The sequence below is a fragment of the Carcharodon carcharias genome, chromosome 6 (assembly GCF_017639515.1).
Source record: "Carcharodon carcharias isolate sCarCar2 chromosome 6, sCarCar2.pri, whole genome shotgun sequence".
In the NCBI taxonomy this organism is placed as follows: domain Eukaryota; kingdom Metazoa; phylum Chordata; class Chondrichthyes; order Lamniformes; family Lamnidae; genus Carcharodon; species Carcharodon carcharias.
The window spans coordinates 53,227,689-53,251,820 of NC_054472.1; the positions used below are offsets into that span (position 1 = coordinate 53,227,689).

Below are 24,132 nucleotides of genomic sequence, written 5' to 3' on the forward strand. Positions count from 1 at the left end.
TTACAACTGCAAAATCTAGGTCAGAGAGTCATGTTTGCAGGGTTCCAATAAACTAAGTGCATTGTATCAAATTTTTTTGGCCATATTGGATTCAAATTATACTTAGTGCTCTATACTTGCTCAAACACTTTGGGTTTTCAGCATGGAATTCAAACCCTTTATTATATAGTTCTAAGTTCCGGTGCAGAATGACCCCTTTTGACTCTCAAACTAGAATCTCAAAGATCCAGGATAATTGCAACTCCATTCTGTTCTTCTATTCTTGCTAATGCAGTGTTATTCCCAAGTTTGTTACAGAAGTTGTTCAATGAAATGGTCACCAAGTGCTCTGGCTGAGCCCATGATTCTCATCTGTGGGTTTCTACATGGTTCATTCTACTGGTGAATTTGCTGCCCTTAACACCCCTTGAATTCCACTCAGAATTGTCACACTGGTTTTGAGGCACCTTCAAATCCTTTGGATATGATCTTGCACTGTATTTTTAAATAGGATACCATCATACAACCAGAGCCATGTGGACATTTATCCCATTCTCTCTCAAATCATTTTATTTGGTAGGTGATGGCTCATCCAGAGGCTCTGGACTTCTCCCACTCCTCTTTATCAGTGACATCCTCCACTTACCATCCAACCCGATCTGGCTTACTATTGTACTCTACATTACTGAACTTGTTTCAAATTGTATCATGTGAATTCACACCACCTCCAGCCTTCTCACTGTAATAACTATCTTAACATCATGCTCTTTAGTACAGGGATGAGAGCTCTGGTACCTTAAAGTTAAAATTCCTGCCATGGTCAGTTTTTACAAGAGGATATGTAGTGGTTAAGTTTGCTGCATGCTAAATAGAAGTTTAGCTTAAAACACAATGCTGTAAAAATGTTATTTTATTTTTTAATGGTTCAACATACAATTAAAATGTTTTGTGGGCAAGGGCATCAGCTTTTAACATTTGTGTTTTTCAGCTTCATAACACCATAAAACCCAAGCTTCACATATACTGCAAATCTAATGTTAGTGGTTAGAATCATTTTCATTTTATAATTCACACTGCCATACAAATTTCACAGCTATGCACTGCTCACAAAATGTAAAAAAAAAGTGTCTAAACTGCTTATGCCCAAACAAGGTTTATATATTTTGCAGCAACTCTTCATAGTATCCCTCAATTCTATACAGTGCAAATAACTCCTACTTTGAAACACACAACATTAAAAGTTTAAAACATGACAAAATGCAAACAATGCATCTAAATAAAAAAAGGACAGAACAAATGATATCTTATATACTATACATTCTAGGTTCCCAACACTCCAGATTTAGTGGCATCATCCTGATGTTCTTGTTGAAACTGTTAAAAGAATTCAAAAGCAGCTTTAAGTCTCGCCTTGACTGCAATTCCTTGTCAGTAAATCTCAGCCAATAGAAAGTGAGTAGATTGGCTGGGTGGTGGGGGCTTCTGAACCAAACAGTTCAATCTTCATTCTTCCACTTTCACACTAAATCTCTCTGCAGGGCTGGGGACTGTAATATGAAGGACAATACATACATTTTTTTTTTACAAAAACATGAGATGTTTAACTGCTATTTGAACCAAAATGCATAATTAAATTCTGAAGATGGTAGCCCCAAATATCAAGTCAACTGAATTATTTTTTGGGCTATCAGGCCCAAAATATGGCACATTTTACAGGATTAGTAAGAAGTTCTTAGCAGTTATCATCTGCATAATTCATTTGCCACACTCCTGATGGATGTAACCTGTAAAGATTTCAAATTAAGGCATTTTCAGATAAGTTTCTATTTACAAGTTTTACACTGCTTTTCTACAGTTTAGCCCAGCTTGATTATATGCATGTGTATCTGCTTTTGTGCATTAGTGCCTCATTTGAAAAGCCAGAATCTGCCTCAAAATGCCACTTACAATTACTTTGATATAACAAATACAGTGAAATCCATATACATGCAAGTCTAGCAAGTTAGATAACAAAAAACTGAGTCCCAATTTGTCTCAGGCTTAGTACAGACATAATCAAACTTGTTACATCTAAGTAACTCATGTTCATCCCAATTTATCATAAATGACAGGATTCCCATGCTGACAGCACACCTTCTGTTCTCATTGGTATTGCGAGGAATTCATTTTAACATAACTTGCCATGCAGGAAACCCATAGCATCAGACAGAATGCTAGTTTTGAGCCCTGCCCACTACTACTCTCCATTGAATTCAATTGGGAAGGAATATTGTAGTCAATTTTCCAGTGAGCAGGTTGGGTGAAAATTGCTCCAAGTGTCAACCATGTATGCGTTGTCACAGCAGGTGCAAGCTTCTCAGGAGGCCATATAGCAGGGAGCTCATTGAAATCAAACTTTAGTATGATCAAATCCCATTGGTGACTAAAGGAGAAAACTAAATCAATTCACTAGTGCAGATATAACATACAACTCTATTTGCATTTTAAAAATTGGAGACCATAATTTAACCCAGGCAATTGCAACATCAAGCTTCCCAATCTTCTCTCTCAAGACCAAAACAGGTTTATTAAATTCCAGGTGGCTGAATAACTAGAAGTGCTCAATCTGCCAACTGCAAAACAAAAACATCGATTACTACTCCAGTAACCAATATTGCATCAGAAATGAAATTTCTCAAAGACCCAAGAATGCCAGTTTTGCTCCAATTAACCTAACAAAATCTCACTTAAATGGCATGGGTTCCTGTTATTTAGTTAGGTTAATTTTGACAGGAAAAGGAGTAAAATCCCATTTATTGTTCAGGAATTAGATTTAGGCCCAATGATTTAAATGTCCCATTTCTTTTTACTCCTACTAGCAATTTGTTTAAAATTAATGTAGTATATTGTAGAAAGGAAAATAAATGATAACTCATGCATGTGCAAATTTTCCCTATTAATTGCAATGTGCTAAGTGTCAAAGAGAGATATTGGGACATAAACAAGCTGTTGTGCATTCTACTGATGGAAATACAGTTTGTCTTCTAACCTGTAACATTAGAAACCCATAGCTCCAAATGAGTCTCAATGGATTACTAGCATTCATAAAAGAAAAAACAAATGCCAAATGACTAAGTGGAGCAAAAACCCAAATAAGCTCATTTTGAAGAAAAACACTTTAGTATTTCACAGGTTACACCTCTTAATACTTAGTGAAGATTTTTAAACTATCATGCAGCAAGTTTTATCTCAGCTTGTAACAGGTCAAAAAGTGAATTCTTGAGTACAGTTATTAACAGCAAGTTTTTTGGTTAGAAAATTCAAATGGTGAAAAACCAGTGCTACCAATTGAACTTACAATTGGACGGTGCTTTTTCTTTAAGAAAAAACAGCAAATCCGTCAAGGTAAAGTTCTGCTTAATACAAACAATTTATTTCCCAAATAGCAGTATTTAAGCCTCAGTTTTGCCAGGGGAAATTAAAAGTTATCGTATAGAATCTACAAATGCTGATAGTTCAGATTCAAAAGGTGATTTAACAAAGTGCTTTGCCTTGTGAGAGAAGTGAGTCACCATTTTTCATTTTGTAATTTAAATGACGACTGAAATGATTAACCACCCCCACACAAGACCCACCCAGGCAAAGAAACCTTTCCAATGGTATTGTTAAAAAAAATGAACCTGAAGTCCAGATACCAATTGACATCGCACAAAATTCAGCGCTTCGGATTGAAATTAAATCTCTTGATCAATTGTGTGTCCTAAAGTTGGCTCCAATTCATGCTTTCTGAAACCCGAATGTAAAACATTAGTGTACCTTCAATCACTCTGAAGGAACAGTGAATGAAATGAGATACTTAGTATGTTTAGACTTCTAAAATGGTTTAGTCTGCAGAGTTTATAAAATGCAACATCTTTCCCGGATCCTTTTAGCTATGCTTTTCCTTTTCTTCTTCCCATTCTTCTCTTTACTATCTTCCATTTTTCTTGCACGTATTTCCCTCATCAAGTCAAAGAAAACCTTCGAGGAAAGAAATAATATAAGAGGGATATACATTGCACACAGGGGTCACAGTATGCTAAAACATTGAAGATATGACTTTTGGAGGAATAGAAGTTGCACTAAATAGGGAAATACTTGAGGGAGTCATGCAATGCTGAAGCAGAAATTCTTCGACATTGCGCCACATGGCACACATACTAGGAAGAACACAGCATGGAATTTTCCACAACACACTTGCTTAAGATTTAAAGCACATATCTGGACAGCATAGTAGTTGTGTGTCAGGAGAGTCACATTCATAATTCTTCAGGTTGCAAGTTCAGATTTCAGGAGTGCCATTGGGAGAGGCAGTGAACAAAGGCTAGGCACAAGGAGGAAGAAAAGTTGGCAATTGAAATATCTCAACACCATCTCTATGTTAAAGGCATTATACAAATGCACAAACTAGGAATTGAAAGCAAATTACTGAGCTGGTTAGGAAATTGGCCAAGTGGCAACAGACAATAGAGATATTGGGCAGAATATGATGAGTGGTGCCCCACAAGGATGTGTATTGGGGCTTCAACTATTCACTACATTTATTGACTTAGATGATAAGAAAGCCATATATCCAAATTTGCCAATAATGAAACAATAGGTGGCATTTAATCAACGTAGTGGAGACAATTTCTTTATACTGTTATGTGAATGGGGAAAATTGTAGCAAAAGGATTTCAAAATAGGGAAGTGAGAGGTCATCCACTTTGGATCTAATATGGATTGAACAGGGTACTTTCTAAATGATATAAAGCTAGAATATGTGGAGCTCCAAAGAGACTTGGGGTCCAGGCACACAGGTCATCAAAATGCAAACAGGTACAGAAAATCATCAAAATAGCTAATCGAATGCTGGCTTTTATCATTGGGGGAATAGAATACATGAGGGTAGAAATCATACTTCAGCTTTACAATGCACTGGTTACACCACACCTGGAGTACTGAACAGTTCTGAGCACTGCACTAGGAAGGATATGCTGATCTTAGAGTTCAGGACAGATTTACCAGTATGACACCTGGGCTCCAAGAGTTACATATAAGTACAGATTAAACAAGCTACAGAGAACTTTCTAACTTCCAGGAAATACAAGGAGTGATTTAATCAAACTTGTAGGATATTAAAGGAACAGATAGGTAGAAACCATTTCTATTGGTTTGGGAGAATAGGCATGTCTGAAAATTAAATCAAATCTTTCAGGAGTGAAATTTGGAAAGACTGTAAAACTGAGATAGATTGTTAACCAAGGCATTAAGGGATATGGGGCAACGGTGGGCATGTGAAGTTTGGTCACAGATCAACCAAGACGTCATTAAATGGTAGAACAGGCTCGAGGGGCTAAATGGTCTACTGCGCTGCTATGATCGGATGGACAGTCACAGGGTGGGTGGGGAGGGTGGTGAACGATTAGATGCAATCACATTATAAGCATGTGCCCAATTTACATCTTTTTCCCAGTCTCTACCCATACTTATTTTCTGTTTAACTCTCCTCACTCAATAGAGTGTCATTTCTTTGAGGCTTCATCTAGGTCACTGTCTGGCAACTGGTGCAAAGCAGAATTGACAAGAGTCTCAGGTGAATTGCCCACCCTGGACGCAAGAGAAATGTCAAGACTTGGCTGTTGTTCATTTGTAGATATATTCTCAAAAATGTTTAAATCCAAGACTCACATTATGCTGATTTTGATAAATAAAATCAAGGCTAAGAAAAACTGTCTGGCAGCTCACATCTTTAGTACACTAATGCTCCCCATTATAGTTGCCTGGTGTCATAAGTACCTCTAATATTTGTATTTTTATTTCCATCCCACCCCAATCCCCAAGTAAATTAGTGTACTGAGTGAAGAGGCTCATCATTTTGATTGTGTTGCGTCTTCAAAATAGTAAATAAGACATAGGGAAAATCCTTTCTTATGCAAAAAGTAGCTAGGATCTACAATGTATTGCCTGAGCTTTCAAAGAAAATTTCATAATTATGAGAAAAAATTGCAGAGCTATAGAAAAAGGCAGGGAAGTGGGACTAGCTAAGTTGCTCTCGCAGAGAGCTGGCATGGGCATGGACTGAACGGCCTGTTTCTGGCTGTACCTATTCTATTGCTTTTACGTTCCGTAATCCCAAGCTACATGCATACATGTCTATGCAACTGACTAAAGAATGGCACAGTAGAAACTTAGCACAGGTCAACAGCATACTGTTTTTAACGTGAAGGGAATACCAAAAAAATAAATTACAAACATTTCATTTTTATATAGGGATGGGCAATGAATGCTGCCTTGCCAGTGACACTTACATCGACTAAATGAATAAAAAAGCTCTTGCTGTTCTCTAGATGAGGTGCACGTCTTTACTTAATTAATCTATTTCTGCATTAAAGGAACATTATTAGCAAGCAACATTTTTCATGTTTCAAATGGGATGTAGAAGCGGGTCATTTCCTTGGGAGAATGGGAGCGGGGGGAAAAAAAGGGAGCAGGGGGAAAAAAGGAACTGCAAAAGTCAAGTGAACTATATGAAACTAAATGTGGGCAACAAAATGGTCATAATTACATCCAGGAACTGAAGGTTTAAGGCACTAACATTCCATTCATGTTGCATAACCAAACCCTATTTACTCCTGCACTGTTCTAAACTTGTCCAGCAATTAGTGCCAGTACAGACCACCTCCAAGTGTCTGGGATGTCTCAATGACAGTGTCCTACATTTCTATCAAACAGCAGCTGTCAAGATTGTTTTTTCTGTCTTCAGCCAAAAAACCCAAGTGGAGTCTTCAAATCCAAAACAAGAATAAGCTACAATTCAGTCAATAGGGAATAGCATATTGGTTCTAAGCAATTTAGAAAGGCCCCATCCTATACCATTTTTTTTATTTGATACAACTTTGGACCAGACTTATCACAATACCAATCACACCTTACACAAAACAAAAACCATTACTAACCTATGCAGAAGATATGTAAAAAGATCTGAACTGAAATATTTTCAAAAAGGAAAAGGCTACACGGTAATAATATTAAGGACTCCAAATTTGAAGGGGTGTATATTTCAAATTGGGTGGTATACAACCAACATGCCATCATGTACAACCACCACCCAGGGACAACATTCGACTAAAATGAGGATACCTTATCAACATTGGCTCTTGTTTTTGCTGATGTTTCTACGTAATTCACACTCCATTGGTCAGCTCTGCTCTTTGCTTCGTCCACTGATACTTGTCGTTTATCCTCCAAATCTGACTTATTGCCAACAAGCAGGAAGGGAACGTTCTCGTCCTCTTTCACCCGGAGAATCTGTTCCCTGGAGAAAGAGACCCAAATTCAGACTTTAAAATTCTGCTCTAATTAATCATCAGAAGTACATTTCCCTTGCAACTTGAATACGCACAGGCTAGACAAAATAATTCATGGGAAAGAGAGATAAATGAAGCATGGAATGTGTGCTTGTCGGACAATACTGTATTCAATAGACAAATTGTTTATCAGTATCTCAGTTGTGCTTTAACTTAAGGCCTGCAAAAGCAGAATAGAATATTTTGGTAACAGAATCACAAAATACAACTACCAGTACATTTCAGATGGAGAGGCTTTCACATGATTTTTAAAAATTATTAAACACAGCTGAAGTTAAAGCCTCTAAGCAAAACTGACATGTTACCTGAAAGCAGGGTCAATTAATTCAGCACAGACTGGCTCGAGCACCATTTGCATAAATGCATCTATTAGAATGCCAGTAAGCACAAGCTACAGCATCTGATCAGTAAGGAACAAAGAAAATGGGAATAGAGTAGATCCAGTTGCGAAGCTAGCACAAGTACTAGCCATTGTAATTAAAGATATTCTTTAACTAGGAGTGTTGCAAAGGTCAATGCTGGGGCCCCAGCTATTTCCAATCCATATTAATAACAGATACAACAGTCTTGTCGCTTCATCTAAGTTTCTGACGATGGGAATGTAAGCTGTGGGGAGGATAAGGACAGAATAGGTTAAGTGAATGGGTGACAAGGTGACAAATGGAGTCTAATTTGGGAGTGAGGTTATTCACTTTGGTAGCAAGAACAGAAAAGCAGAACATTTTTTAAAAAGACAAATTTTCTAGTGTTGATGTTCAGAGAGACTTGGGTGTACTTGTACATGCAATGGAAACTTGGCATGCAGGTATAGCAAACAATTAGGTGATCAGCTGTGATCATATCGAACAGCAGACCAGGCTCAAGGGGTTCTAAGGTCTACTCCTGCCCTATTTATGTTTTACAGGCTAATCAAATCATCTCAATGCAGTAAAGTGTACATTTCATTGTGGTAGATTGCATAATCATAACATCTTCCATTTCATTGAAGTGACAGTAGAATCAGTGAAGTTTTAAATAAAATTTTTAACTTAAACCTTGCCATGCATTGCGTTAAAAGCTGTACTGACATTGGGTTACAGGTCTATAAACTGGTCTGTCCTACCCTCTTGCAAAAGGATAGCATGCATACAGGTAACTGAGTCAGAAAAAAGTGTGGAAATAATCAATACATTAAACACATTAGATGACTTTGTCCCAACATAGCCAGAGGATACAACATATAGAATTGAAGCCTTAATGATCAGGGTAATCAATTATTCATTGAGTACACAATGGAAAAGCCCTTCAAAATCCATCTACAACCTGCTCGACAGATTTATGGTTCAACTTCAGTACTTGAACTGAAGAATGGCAGAAACAGGAAGATAGCAGGATGCTGCAGCTGAAACAAACAGTCTACTGTTATCATTGCTGGAAGATAGTCACAATATACAAGCAAGTTGCAGGATAATGTTTCAGACAAAAGGTAACTGAAAACCTGAGAAAACCACTCCATTTTACAAAATGGAGGCTTAGTGGTTATGCCACGGGAATCAAGACAGGTGACGAGAAAGCCAACACAAGGGAATAACCTAAATGACCTCATCCTCGCCAATCTACACACAGATGGAGGTAGGAAAGACCACCACAGAGTCCCTGTGGAGACCAAGGTCCACCTTCATGCTGAGAACACCCTCCATTATGTTGCATTGCATGTGCACCATGCAAAGTGGGACTAGTTAATTAAAGATCTAGCAGCTCCAAACTGGACATCTATGAGGAGCTGTGGGCCATCAGTAGCAGAATTGTATACTTGCAAATCTGTAACCTCTTAACTCTGCATACTCTTTATCACTTCATGAATTAATGAAGCGTAGGAGAGCATGCTAAGAGCACCAGACATACTGGAAAATGGGGTGCCAACCTGGTGAAGCAACAAAATTATATGCATGCTAAACAGAAGCAGCAAGCCATAGGCAGAGCTAAGGGATTTTGTAACCGATAGATCAGATCAAAGCTCTGCCACATGCAGCCATGAATGGTGGGCAATTAAGCAGATAATGGGAGATGACCAATGAACTGCCCCCATCCTCAACAATGGCACAGCCCAGCATGCAAGCGCATTTGCAATCATCTTCAGCTAGAAGTGCCGAGTGGATAATTTTTCTTGGTCTCCGAGGTCCCCACCATTACAGATGCTGGTCTTCAGTTAATTGAATTAACAGACACAGCAAAAGCTTGACTATAATGTTTAGATCGGTGCTCCAGAATCAGCTATACCTTTGTGTTCCAGTGTAGGTTTAACAATGACATCTGCCTGACAATGATAAATTGCCAGGTTTGTCTAGTCTACTAAAATAATAAATCTTAGCTGCCAATTGCTGCCAAGTCAGGCTACTCTCAGTCAAGGTGAGGGAAGGAGTCATCAACAGTAGTACGAAATGATTCTTTAAAAAAAAAAATACCATCTCCAAAGGATGCAGGCATTGCTGCCTGTCCCTGATCAATCTGAATGGCTTGAGAGGCCATTTCAGAGAGCAGTTAAGAGTCAACCACATTGCTGTGGATCTGGAGTCACTTGTAGGCCAAACCAGGTAAGGATTGTAGACTTCCTTCACTGAAGGACATTAGTGAACCAGATGGGTTTTTACATAAATCGATGATAGTTGTCATGGTCACTTTTACTGGCACTAGCTTCATAATTCCAGGTTTATTAGTGGAATTCAAATTCCACCAGCTGCTGTGGCGAGACATGAACCCATCACCCCAGAGCCTGATCCTTTGGATTATTAGTCTGGTGATATTACCACTACGCCACCATCTTCCGGTTATTCACCAATAACCTGCTCATTGAAGCTTAGTTTGGGTTCCACCATCACTTAAACATCCACTGTGTACCACCTGCAGGTATTGCTGCATTGTATATTTGCCACAGGCACCAAGTTTTCTTGGATAGCACCCTTCCAACTACCACCTTGAAGGGCAAGGGCAGTAGATGCATGGGAACACCCACCATCTGCATGTTCCCTCCAAGTCAATTGCAATTTGACTGTTATTGCCATTTCTTCATTGTTGCTAGGTCAAAGTCCTGGAACTCCCTATCCAACAGCACTGTGGGAGTATCTTCACAAAATGGACCAGTGATTCAAGGCTGTTCACCACCACCTTCAATGACAAGAAGGGATCAGCAATAATTGCTGGCTTTGCCAGTGACTCTCATATCCTAAGAATTAATTTTTATGAAATTTATTTTAAAAAGCAATAAACCCTGTGGCACTTTTCCCTCCCAAATGCATCTAATTCTTGCCTGTGTTCTTCAGCATTGCTAATAAACTGCATTGCACTTTGAACTACTCTCTTATAGTCTGCTTCAGATTTACCAGGACCAATTTACATTCACATCCATCAATAGACCCCCAGGCTCTCAATTTTGGGGAGACAGGATCAGCCGAGAAGAACCCAATAATGCCAGGGTTGTCAAGGGCCTGCCAAGCTGCATTTAAATAAAATTCAGTTGAACAGCCAGGCAGATGGGCAGCCTGTCCTATAATGGGAACGCAAGCAAGCAGCAGTAGGGATGGTCCTGGTAGTCAGTGAACAAGCCATGATAGAGGCCAGGTTGGGGGAACCCAGTTCAAGGAAGGGGCAATACTTCCTTGTGAGGTCGCAGTGCTCCTTCAGGCCCGATAAAAGTGAAATTCAAACTTACTTTCTGGACCTCTTCTGGCCCAGGATCCAGCTCTTGGCAGATTTTTGCCTGATGGGGGAGCAGATGTTGTTCTGCTACTGAAGCCTCTGGTTTATACTGCTGTTCACATCAAGCCCAAAGTGCAGTTTAAAAGAGGACTACATTTTCTTTGAGTGGCCTGCTGCTCAAGAGAGCATATTAATATAGGGAACATTGCTGGTAACAAAACACCTATTATTTAACTGCCTGACAGGGGTAGTTAAAACACGGCCCTACATATTCTTGGCAAAGGGAAAGGAATTGAAAAGGCAGAAAGAAAAATATGGCCGTTCCAACTTTTACATTTGTTTGCATTTTTAATATAAAGGAATCAAGGCTACATGACTATAGGCAAGGTATCCCCACATCCCCACTCTCCACACATGACTTTCATTATTCACAACTGGCTACTTTTTACTGCATAGTATCCTTTAAGGTTTGAAGATGTAATTTGATCAAGAAAAGATAAGTAAAATGCATTAAAAAGGGAGTAAACTGCATCACATGGCAAAGGGACTAGTTTTTTCAGCTTCCTGACCTAGAGACTGAGCACATCCAGGTGGATTGAAAAGATGAGCGATTGGCTCTCCCACTGGGCCACAGGGCTGCAAGAATAGTTTTCAAATTCCAGGTATGGCATTGAAGCTCAACTGGAATTGACAGTCTGAGTCCGTATCTTGTCCATGGGTTTTCCACATAGCAAGGTAGCATAGGTGAAGACAGATAATCATATAATGGTTACAGCACAGGAAGCCACCGTTCAGCCTATGCCTGTGCTGGCCTTTGAAGGAATAATTCGGCTAGAGTCACTCCACTTTTTCCCCATAGCATTGTACATTGTTCCTTTTCAGATAATGAACTCCCTTATGAATGCCTTGAGTGAACCCAACTCCACCAGAGTCAGGCAGTGTATTCCAGATTCTAACCACTCAGGAAAAGTTTTGCCTCATGTTTCCGTTGCTTCTTTTACCAATTACCTTAAATTGCGTTCTCTAGTTCTCAATCTTTCCACCCATGAGAACATTTTCTCTATCTACTCTGTCTAGTTCTCTCTGATTTTGAATACCTCCATTAAGTCTCCTCTCAACTTTCTCTTCTCCAATATTTCCACATAACTGAAGTGCCTCATCCTGGGACCATTCTCATGAATCTTTTCTGCATCCTCTCTATTGCCTTCACATCATTCATAAAGTGTGGTGCTCATAACTGGATGCAATACTCCAGCTGAGGTCGAACCAGTGTTTTATAGAAGTTTGACCTAACTTCCTTGCTTTTGTACTCTGTGCCCCTATTTTTAAAGCGCAGGGTGCTTTATTAACTGCTCTGTCCTTTCATCTTCAATGATTTAAGCACATGTTCACCCAGGTCCCTTTTCTCCAGCACCCCCTTTAGAATTGCACAATTTCATATCTTTTCACACCTTTCCGACGAAAGGAATCACTTCACACTTCGGCATTAAATTTCATCTGCCACTTGTGCACCCGTTCCACCAACCTGTCAGTGTCCTTTTTTTCTATACTATCCTTCGCACAGTTCACAATACTGCCAAGTTTAATGTCATTTACAAATTTTGAAATGGTGCCCTGTACACCAAGATTAAGCCATTAATATGTATCAGGAAGAGCAGGGGTCCTTACACTAACCCCTAGGATACTCCTAGGGTAAACCTTCCTCCAGTCCAAATACAACCATTCTCCACTACTGTTTCCTGTCACTTAGTCAAAATTCATATTCATGTTGCTACTGTGCCTTTTATTCCATAAGCTCTAGCTTTTCCCAAGTCTGTTGTGCAGCACATTGTCAAATGCCTTTTGGAAGTCTATGTATACCACATCAACCGCATTACCCTCACCAAGCCTCTTACCTCAAAAAACTCCACCAAGTGGAACCAAGTAAAAATTGAGCAGGGCCTATGTTGCCCTCTAGTCAATGTATTGATACTTTTGGGCTCAGACTCACTCTTAAACAAATAACTACAATTAACTTGTTGTACTGATTTTTAAGCCACTGAGTGGAACTTGTGATTTTGTTGCATATAATTCTTCTACTTAACTTTGAGATCTAAAAGGAAACCAGGAAATGCAAACATGATGCTGGCAATAAATCAATGTCAAAGGCAGAACATGCTCCATGATTCAAAGCATCCACTTCGGCCTATGCAATATCTGACACATTCTGAGGGGATGTGGGGTTTGGGGAGGGTGGGGGGGGGGGGGTAGAGAGAGAGAAAAGGTGGGTGGCACAGCTGAAAGAAAATCACATTACTTGGAACACAGATGAGAGCTCAGTCACCCTATTGTACAAGAATCTTTTTTGAACTCTGGACACCTCCAGGGCCAGTGTGCAGGATGTCCAGGGTTAGGTTTGGTAGCCTCTAAATAATCCATTCTGGCCAAGGACAATTATCTTATGGGGTACACAAGATTAGAAACATCAAGTTGCAACCTCTCACCACCCCACCCTTTGCTGGATTCCAGCTCTGATGCTGTAGGATTATTCTCCTCTTGAGAGCTCTTGTGGATCTGGAAATGGCTTACTTCTGCTCCTACATCCTCTGGATGGAGAGAAAGGAAGGAATGTGAAATAGTATGCAAATGACTGAGCAAAAGAACCTAACATCTGAAAAATTGGCTCAACCAGCCCTTGCATTCTTACTATTTGTAGTTACAAGCAGGAAAGGCCTAGTTCAGTAAACTTTGTCCAGGTCCCTTGATGGGAGTAACTAGATCACATGGAGATATTCACATATACTATGGACAGTAACCAGCATTACTGGTGCTATAACTTACTGGAGACAGGATCTATACCCAGAATTCAAAAGCCTGGCAGTAAGGGATGGGGTGCAGCTCCAGATATGTTGTGCAAGGTTGTGGGGTGCTGAAGGAGCCTAGTACAATAGTATGAATAAAAATGTTGATTTCCTTACATGCAGCATAAGGCTGGCAGGGAACAAATTCACAAAAAGTGTGCTCCTGTTATTTCACGGTTTACTGGTGTTATTGATGTTATTTCATGAGGGAGCGTTCAAGCAGAGATTCAACAAACTGCAATCAAAACTCAGGGCAAATATGAATTCCAAGAAAAACACAGGCAACATTTACTAGCATTACAATAGATCATACATGGGACCACTTTTCAACAGGGGTATGATTTTAACAAATAGGATCCTTAAAGAGCTACATTTAAGAATTTTAAGATTGACTGCTCATTAAGGCTATGAGGATAATACATAAAAAGGAACAAGTTCTGGAATGCAAGGGCTGGTTGAGCCAATTTTTCAGAAGGTGGGTACTTTTGCTCAGTCATTTGCATACTATTTCACATTCCTTCCCTTCTCTCCACCCGGAGGACGTAGGAGCAGAAGTAAGCCATTCAGCCCATTGGGTCTGCTCCGTCATTCAATGAAATCACAGCTGATCTGATAATCCTCAACTTCACTTTGCCTTTTCCCCATAACCCTTGATTCCCTTACTGATTAAAAATGTCTATCTCAGTCTTAGATATACTTAACAATCCAGCCTCTACAGCCCTCTGCAGTAAAGAATTCCATAGATTGACTATCCTCAGAAGAAATTCCTCCTCATCTGTTTTAAATGGGTGCCCGTTACTATGAGATTATGCCCTCTGGTCCTAGATTCTCCCACAAGGGAAAACAACCTCTCAGCATCTACCCTGTCAAGCCCCCTAAGAATCTTATGTTTCGATAAGGTCACCTCTCATTTTTCTGAACTCTAATGAGTACAAGTCCAAGCGACTCTACCTCTCCTCATAAGAAAATCCCTCCATCTCCAGGATCAACCTAGTGAACCTTCTCTAGATTGCCTCCAATACAAGTATATCTTTCCTTAGATAAGGGGACCAAAACTGTTCATAGGTGTGGTCTAACTAGTGCCTTGCATAATTTTAGCAAGACTTCCCTATTTTTATACTCCATTCCCATTGAAATAAAGGCCAACATTTCCATTTGCCTTCCCTATTATCTGAACTTGTATGCCAGCTTTTTGGGATTATGCACGAGGACCCCCAAATCCCTCTGTGCTGCAGCTTTCTTCAATCTTTCTCAATTTAATATTCAGCTCCTCTATTCTTCCTGCCAAAGTGCATAATCTCACTTTCCCACATTATATTCCATCTGCCACATTTTGGCCCATTCACTTAACCTGTCTGTCTGTATCCCTCTGTTGGCTCTTGGTGTCATCCTCACCACTTCCTTCCCACCTATTTTTGTGTCATCCACAAACTTGCTGATAATCTTTTAAATGAAAACCAAATCAACAAAATTGGGATAAATCAGGCACAGCCCCTAATTCAGGTCAGCTGTAAAACCAAGGACAAAGTTTAAAGGAACCTTACAAACTTTAAATCAAAATGTGATTAAAGGGGTCAACAAAACACGTGCATTCATTTCCCTCATCTAAGTCATTGATATATATTGTAAATAACATGGCCCCAGCACTGATCCCTGTGGCACTCCACTAGTTTCAGGCTGCCATCCTGAAAATGGGCCCTGTATCCTAACTCTCATCTATTAGTTAGCCAGTCCTCCATCCATGCTAATATACTACCCCCAAAACCATGGGCTCTTATCTTAAGTAGTATTGTGTGTGGTACCTTACTGAATGCCTTTTGGAAATCCAAATATATTACATCTACTGGTTCTCTTATTTGTCCTGCTTGTTACCTCAAAGAATTCTAATAAGTTTGTCAGGCATGATTTCCCCTTCATGAAGCCATGCTGACTCTGCTTGATTAGATTATGCATTTCTAAATGCTCTATTACTTCCTTTACAACAGACTCTTAACATTTTCCCAATGACAGATGTTAAGCTAGCTAGCCTATAATTCTGTTTTTTTGTGTCCCTCCCTTTTTTTAATATTTTGAATTACACTGGCAGTTTTCCAATTCTCTGGGACTTTTCCAGAACCTAAAGACTCTTGGAAGATTACTACCAGTGCTTCCACTATCTCTGCTGCTATTTCCTTTAATATCCTAGTACGGTCCAGGTCCTGGTGACGTATTGGTCTTTAGCCCCATGAGTTTCCCTAGTACTTTTTCTCTAGTGATAGTTATTGTATTTTTTCCCTCCCCCTCTTTTGCCCCATGATTATTTAGTATTTTTGGTAAGCTATTAGTGTCTTCTACCGTGAAGACTGTTGCAAAGTATTTATTCAGCTCCGCCATTTCCTGGTTCCTCGTTATTATTTCCCTAGCCTCACTCTCTAAAGGGACCTATATTGACTTTGGCCTCTCTCTTCCTTTTTATATATTTAAAGAAGCTCTTACTGTCCATTTTTATATTACTTGCTAGTTTACCCTCAAAGTTTACTTTCCCCCTCTATTATTTTTTTGGTCATCTTCTGTTGGTTTTTAAAACTTTCCCAATCCTCTGGCTTACCACTAATCTTTACCACATTGTATGTTTTTTCTTTCACTTTGATTTTATCCTTAACTTCCCTGGTTAACCATGGTTGGTTTATCCCCTTCCTACAATCCTTCTTCCTCACTAGGATATATTTGTTGAAAGTCATGAACTAATTTCTTAGACGTCTACCATGGTTCATCAACTGTCTTTTTTGCTAAACTCCTTTCCTAATCCACTCCAGCCAACTCTGCCTTCACTACTTTGTAATTACTCTTATTTAATTTTAGCACAGATGTTTCCAAACTAAGCTTCACACTCTCAAACTGAATGCTAAATTCCACCATGTTATGATCACTGTTTCCCAGGGGATCCTTTATTCAGATCATTAAACCTGCCTCATTACACATTACTAGATCCAAAATAGCCTAATTCCTGGTTGGATCCACAACATATTGTTCCAGTAAACTATCCCGAATACACCATGAATTCTTGCTCGTGCCAATTTAATTTTCCCAATCTACAGGGAGATTAAAGTCACCCATGATTAATATACTGCCTTTTTTCACATGTCCGCATTATTTCCTGATTTACACTCAGTCCGACAGCACAGCTGCTGTTTGTGGGGGGGGGGGGGGGGGGGGGCTATAGACTACTCCCACCAGTGTCTTCTTCCCTTATTTCTTGCCTCCACCCATATGAATTCCACATCTTCCGATCCAAGATAATTTCTTGCTCTTGTACTTATTCCATCTCATACTAACAAAGCTATCCCACCACCCTTTCCTTTCTGCCTGTCCTTTTGAAAAGTCACACACTCCTGAATATTTAGTTCCCAACTGTGATCTCCTTGTAACCATGTCTCCGTAATGGCTATAAAATCATACACATTAATCTCTACTTGTGCCATCAATTCATTTATTTTGTTCTGAACACTGCACTTCAGTAAAGAGCCAATAATTTTGTCTTTTTACTATTTTTTCCCCCTTTGACCCTATTTGCAGCTATGTTTGTACACTCTATCCCTTCCTGTCACATTCTGGGTATTACTTAAGTAGATGCCCTGCAATGCCACTATAATCTTTTGCTTTGTAAGCCTACTTATCCCTTCTCCAGAACCCTCCCCCCCTCCACTCTATTTAATTTAAAGCCCAAGTTGCTCAATTCACCAGGGCACTGGTCCCAGCATGGTTCAAGTGAAGCCCATCCCACCGGAACAGCTCCCTTCTACCCCTGCCCCAAGGAAATGTGGTATGGGATAGGGTGCAAGAGGGCAATAGAAATAAGAAAAGGAGTGTCAAATTTCATGTTTTTAAAAAAGCTACATGGTGGTGTTAAAGGTTAGAGGAAAAAGCCCTATCCAAGCATCAAGATTAGTTACATGCACTACAATCTGTTAGCAAATTATACAATATTAATATTTATCCAAGATGTCAATCTCAAAAAACTGGTTAGGAGCGCCCATCCGAGGAAAAAAGACTGTTCAATCCTCAGAGACCAATCAATTAAGAAATTTGAACTTCCACTGAATGATTGAAACAATGACACACAAGATTAAGTTAAGGCTTTCACAATAACAAATGGGAAAAGCAACATTGATTAAACACTTTCAGTAGACAGTTTGTATTCTAAACTGAAAGAAAAATTACCCATTTAACTTTTACAATACCCAAAAATCCCCATTTATAGTTATACTTCATTTTGCCCCTTAAATAGGCATCCATTTCTCCCAGAACTGTCCCAAAATGATTCTTAGCACCAAAGGGTTTGTACCCTTTATTTTCCTTTCTCAGCCAGGTAACTCCAAATCCCAGAACCAACTTTCACAGTGAGGTATGTATTGGAGATTCTTCCCTCTAGCTAAGGCTATGCAAATCCTTCGGTCTCATTTAAATCCTCAGGAACTCTTGTCTCTTCGATCCAAGTGAGAGCTCCCACCTGTATTCTTGCTGCTCTCTCTCCAATTCTTGCAGACTGACCCCGTGAAGTTCAGTGATTTAAGAAAACCTGATCCTATCAAGCTTCCTTTGGACTATTCCCTTGTCAAAGTCCATCTCCATAGCAACATGCAACTACGCAGTATCACTTTCAACACCCTTTTGTCCCTGACATCTCTGGCAATCTCTCCTTTGCCTCCACCTATCACCGGCCTTCTATCCAGCTTCACCTGCTCCACCCTGCTTAAAACAGTATAAATTTCATTACATTTTTACTTCTCTTTAGCTCTGAAGAGTCATAAGGACTTGAAACATTAACTTTTTTTTCTCCACAGATGCTGTTAGACCTGCTGAGTTTTTCCAGCATTTTGTTTTTGTGTCTTATAAAACCTTGCATTTGAAACAACTAGAAAATGAGAATTATTTTGTACATGTTGGAAGAACCAACTCATGCAATCCACCTGAAATTCATTTTCCTTGTATTAAGTTATTCCTTTGTCATGTTGTTGTCACCATATGAAAAGTAAAAAAAGATAATGAACATTACATAATAGTGATTTGTAAAATTCACCTGAAGTCAGCTGTAGCTGCAAAAGATTCTTGTTCAGTGATGGAAAAAACACAGAGGAAGCCTTCTCCACTACGAAAATAGTTATCCCTGATAGCAGCATAATCTTCTTGGCCTGCAGTATCAAGGATGTCTATCTGGACTTCCTCACCATCCAGCACCACTTTCTTCCGATAGCTGTCTGCTTTTGTAGGCTCGTAATCCTCAACAAACTAGAAAGTGAACCATAAGAACAACCATTTCAATAACAGGCTTCCTGGCCTCAACACTTAAATGTTAGGAATGAAATTAGAGGCTTTTTTTTTGTTATCCCCCAAACTAAGAGCATCATTTTAGAAGAATTGATTAAGACCAACCATACCTATACTTCAAAATCTAATTTACACTGGAACATAACAAAATAAAACAAATTTGACTTCCCTTGCACTTCAGTTCTTGTATATTCATTCTCATGTGAAGACTCATTAGCTTCAAATAAAAGGATCTTTGAAGCAGAAGTAATAAAAAGGAAAAATACCTCAGAATTTCAAGGAACGAAACATGTTTGAAAGAAATAAACAAGTCCCACAAGAAAAATTGACTTTAAAATTAGATTGCAGGACTGCATACTGAGACAACAATGCACTGCAATGAGTTTAACAAAGATTTTTAAACTTAGGGACCTCAAATTCAGCTTGCACAGAGGAAAACTACTACAGATGATAGTCAAGTGAGTGGTTAGGACAACCAGCTCATGGCTGGCAAACAGCTAGAAACAAGTGATTGCCTGCTGATCAATGAAACGCATTATTGTACCTTTTCCAGAAAGATCTTTGACTGTATATTTGATAACCTTCATGAACAGGACAGCTACTTGATCTAGATTTGGTTCCATGAGATAGCACAAGACTGATGGCCGAGCGCACAGGAAAAGCAGGGTAGTACTTGAAACCACTAAAGCATTGAATGCAGATTTAACTCTGCCACTCAGCTCTGCAGCATGAAAACCATCAGCTGAAAAAAATTCCCTCGGGTTACTGTGAAGTGAATGTGTGCAACTAATCACCAATATAAAACTTTCCAAATGCATTTCTATAAACTAGAGAATATCCCTAAGTTATTTCTTTTGATCTCAAACTTTTTTCTAAGCAAGCTGCTCAGTGGTACTCTTGGGTGCCTGCAGCTCAAACTATATCAATTAGATCACAAAACCCAGACAATATTGAAACCTTTGTTTTGGATTATACATCCAGATAGTTCTACATTAAGTGTAAATATCATTTTAACAGTTACAAAACAAATAAAAATGTTTATAAATATAAAACCAGAAGTCAGATGCCTGACCCTTGTATTTACAGAAATACATTTAGTTAATGAACAGATTGGATTGCTCACCTGGCTCTGCCAGAATTAGCTGTAAATTGGTTGAACAACAGAAACAGAGCATGTCTGATGTGACTCAGCAAGGTTATAATTTATACCATGTCAATGAGCACTGGGCTGAGGCAAGTTTGTTGAGTACTGTAGTCAGACAGAATCCGGAGGGAGTTAAGGAATCAAAGTAGTCTTGTGGAGGAGCATTCTCATGAAGATAAGGAAGAAGCATAAGGATTGTACTGCAGGGTTGAAAGTGATTGTGATCTAGGAAGAGTTGAAGAGGCCATGACAGACAACCGGATCACCTCAGCTTGCTGTTGGTATCAAGTGAAAAATGCAAGATAATGAGTAGGGTGTTCAAAAGGCAGTTTGGCTGGTAGGTGAGGGGGGAAATAAAAGAAATTTCTACTCTTTTCCAGGAGTAAGAGGTCAATTTGGCTGTAAACGAGAATGGCAGTAAATATTCAGATGGACAAGCCAGATGTGGCAGCGGACAACCAGGCTATCCTGCATGTACTTAAGCCTGTGGCCCAATGTTGAGGTCACAAAGAAGGGTAGGAATCAAGGAAGAATAGTAGATCAATAGGAATCACATGAGCAGATTATCAGAAACAAGGGAGTTTTAAGTTGACTGAGGCAGACATACTGGCAGATAGTGGGCCAGATGAGACAGTTGGGAAGCGTGCCAGAGAAGTCACCAGGAGGTAGTTTTTATCCCAGGGAGAGAGAAATGTTGAAAAGGATTGCAGTGTAAAAGAAACATGGATGCCAAGAGAAATGTTTAAAATTGCCTTGAATATTTTCAAGACAGCCAAGACCCTCAAGCTCCATCACATAGGGTGTCACTGGGATGGATTATGCGCACAATAAGTTGAGCGAGAATCAATTAATTTCAAGTGGTTGAGTGTACAACAGGAATTTACTTGAAGGGGAAGAATACTAGCATTTCTTATAAGGATAGAAGGGTTTTGATTGGTAACTTGTGGTTGGAAAAAGGGATACAGTGAGTCCAGAGATGTTGGGGCAAAAAAGAGATGGTGTTGGGTGGGAAGGAAAAAGAAAACCGATTAGCAAGTACATATATATGGATTAGGAGGTGTAGGCGGTTTGGCTCCTCAGGCCTGCTCCCCTATTTGATAAGATCATGGCTGATCTACTTGCGGCCTCAACCTAAACCTTTCCTCATTAGGCCCTTCATTTGAGTCAGTCGAATGAACTTTCGTTGAGCTACTTCTAATACAGTTATGTCCTTCAAGTAAGGAAACCAAAACTATACATGGTACCAGTTGTGGCTCATCAATGTCCTGTACAACTGTAGCAAAAACTTCCCTACATTTATATTCTGTTCTCTTGCAATAAATGACATTTCATTTGCCTCCCTGATCACTTGCATATTACTTTGTTTCATATAACAGGACACCTAGATCCCTCTGTACTGCATAGTTCTGCAAGCACTCGCCTTTTAAATAGTAGACTGATTTTCTAATTCTTCCTGCCAAAGTGGACAAGTTCACATTTTCCTACATTATGCTCCATTTGCCAAATTTTTGCCCACTCAATCTATATCCCTTTGCAGACTTGTTAAATCTTCACAACTTACTCTATCTTGCTTTGATCAGCAAATTTAGCAACCTTACATCTGGTTTCTTCATCCAAGTAATTGATATAAAAATTGTAAAATATTTTAGGCCCAAAACTGATCCCCATGAGAGTTACATCTTACCAACCTGAAAATGACCCATTTAACCCTACTCTGCTTCCTATTGCCTAACCAATCATCTATCCATGCTAATGTTACCCCTATATCATTAGCTCTTTTAGTGTCATAACCTCTGATTTGGCACTTTATTAAATTCCTCCTGGAAATCCAAGTATACCATATTTACAGGTTCCTCTTCATCCACATTGCTTGTTACTTCCTCAAAGAACTGTAAAAAATTAGTCAAACATGATATTCCTTTCACAAAACCATGCTGCCTCTGCCTGATCCCATGATGGTTTTCTAACTATCCTGCTACAACCTCCTTAACAATGGATTTCAGCATTTACCCTATGACAGGTGGTAGGCTAACTGGCCTGTAGTTTCCTACTTTGTCTTCCTCCTTTCTTGAATATGAGTTACGTTCACTATTTTCCAATCTGATGGCATCTTTCCAGAACCCAAGGATATTTGGAAAATTACAACCAGTGCATCTACCATCACTGCAGGGATTATTTTACGACCCTAGGATGATGTCCATCAGGTCCTTGGGACTTGTCAGCCTTGAGTTCTAAAGGTTCTCTCAGTACCCTTGCCCTGGTGATTGTAATTGTTTTAAGTCTTCCCCCATCCTTCCTTTCACCTCTTAATTTACAAGTATTCCTGAGATGTTATTTGTGTCTTCTACAGTGAAGACAGACAAAATATTGCTCAACGCTTCTGTCATTTCCTTATTTTCCATCAAGTCCCCACACACATTCTCAAGGACCAATGCTCTTTTCTTTTAAAATACTTGCAGAAACTCTTACTATCTATTTTTATATTTCTAGTTTGCTTCCCCATATTCTTAATTGGTCCCTCATTTTTCGACATTTAACTGGTTTTTAAATTCTGTCCAATCTTCCTTAGTTAGAATGGTGCATCTTTCTACAGTATTTTTGACTGGAATGTATCTTTGCTGATATTTATGAAATATCTCTTAACGTCTGCCACTGCATCGCTACTGACCTACCCCTTTACCTAATTTCCCCAAGTTCACCTTAGCCAAGTCTGTCTTTATACCATTGTAATTGCCTTTAATAAGTTCAAAACACTATTCTCAGACACTCTTCCCTCCCTTATACCATGCCAAATTCAACATTTTGTGTATGAAGTCATTAATTAATCCTGTTTCATGGTAGATTACCGGGTCTAGAATTGCCTGCTCTCTGGTTGACTCTAGGACATGCTGCTCTAAGAAATTATCCCAGGTGCACCCTAAGAACTAATATTCCAGGCTACCATTAGACAAATTAAAAGACCACAATCACCCACGATTATTGCTGTGCCTTTCTTACAAGTCCATTATTTATTCCTGTATACCCCGTCCTACAATGTAGTTGCTGTTAGGGGGCCTATAAACCACCCCCATAAGGGACTTATCTTGGATATTCCATATCTTCTATTTTTTATAAATGACCTGCGCTCATCACTTACAACCTCAGATGACAAAGGATACATATAGTGTAAAAGACTGAACTAGGAAAATAGGAAGATTTGACAAGATTTTCACTGTGGGCATCATGCAATGAACAGCTCAAAGCTGCCGGGACAGCAAAGAACAAGATAATTGAAGGAATGGAGGACGGGTGGGAGGAGGGGACAAGTCAAATTAGGACTTGATCACTAGCAGTTTCAGCAGTGCACCAATGACAAGAGATCATCAATGTGCCTCAAGATAGAAAAGGTATACCTAGGACAAGGTATTGTTTATTGACAAAGGAGTAAACATTTTGCAACGCAATGACAGTTGACCAGTAATGGTATCTCACTGGAGGTAGTGAGCTGGGGAGTGTGGATGATGTTTGGAAAGGAGACAGGTGAAGTGTAGGAAAAATTGAAGAGATGAATCAGCATAGTTTACATCTGCACAGCAGTTACACAAGAGATGGGGACTAAAGCAGATGGAATGAGTGGTAGGTGCTAGAGGTTGGAACAGAGGAAAGCCATAAGCAAACACCAAAGAACCCAAGCCAAGTTTGACAGTGTCTTGTAACACCATGATAGCTAGAGATGAGTGAATAGCTGGGGCTGGAAACATCAAGTTCAAAATTCCTCCATGACAGTTTGAGAATTAGAATTCAATTTACAAAAAACTAGAAATAAAAAGCCGATATCAGT

The 24,132-nt window shown here is 39.4% G+C and overlaps 1 protein-coding gene across 4 annotated transcripts in view; it reads right to left on the reverse strand.

Moving 5' to 3' along the window:
• Positions 1-871: 871 nt before the first annotated feature.
• The window catches only part of LOC121278923 (ras-related protein Ral-A), an 85,567-nt gene continuing 62,306 nt past the window's right edge, over positions 872-24,132 (reverse strand). For all 4 annotated transcript variants that reach the window (XM_041189471.1, XM_041189470.1, XM_041189472.1 and 1 more), the window contains 3 exons: positions 18,921-19,129; positions 7,120-7,294; positions 872-3,978 (listed from right to left, as the gene is read on the reverse strand). In XM_041189471.1, coding sequence (XP_041045405.1) covers positions 3,856-3,978; positions 7,120-7,294; positions 18,921-19,129 — 507 coding nt within the window. In that variant the 3' untranslated portion in view covers positions 872-3,855. The remainder of the gene's footprint in view (positions 3,979-7,119; positions 7,295-18,920; positions 19,130-24,132) is intronic.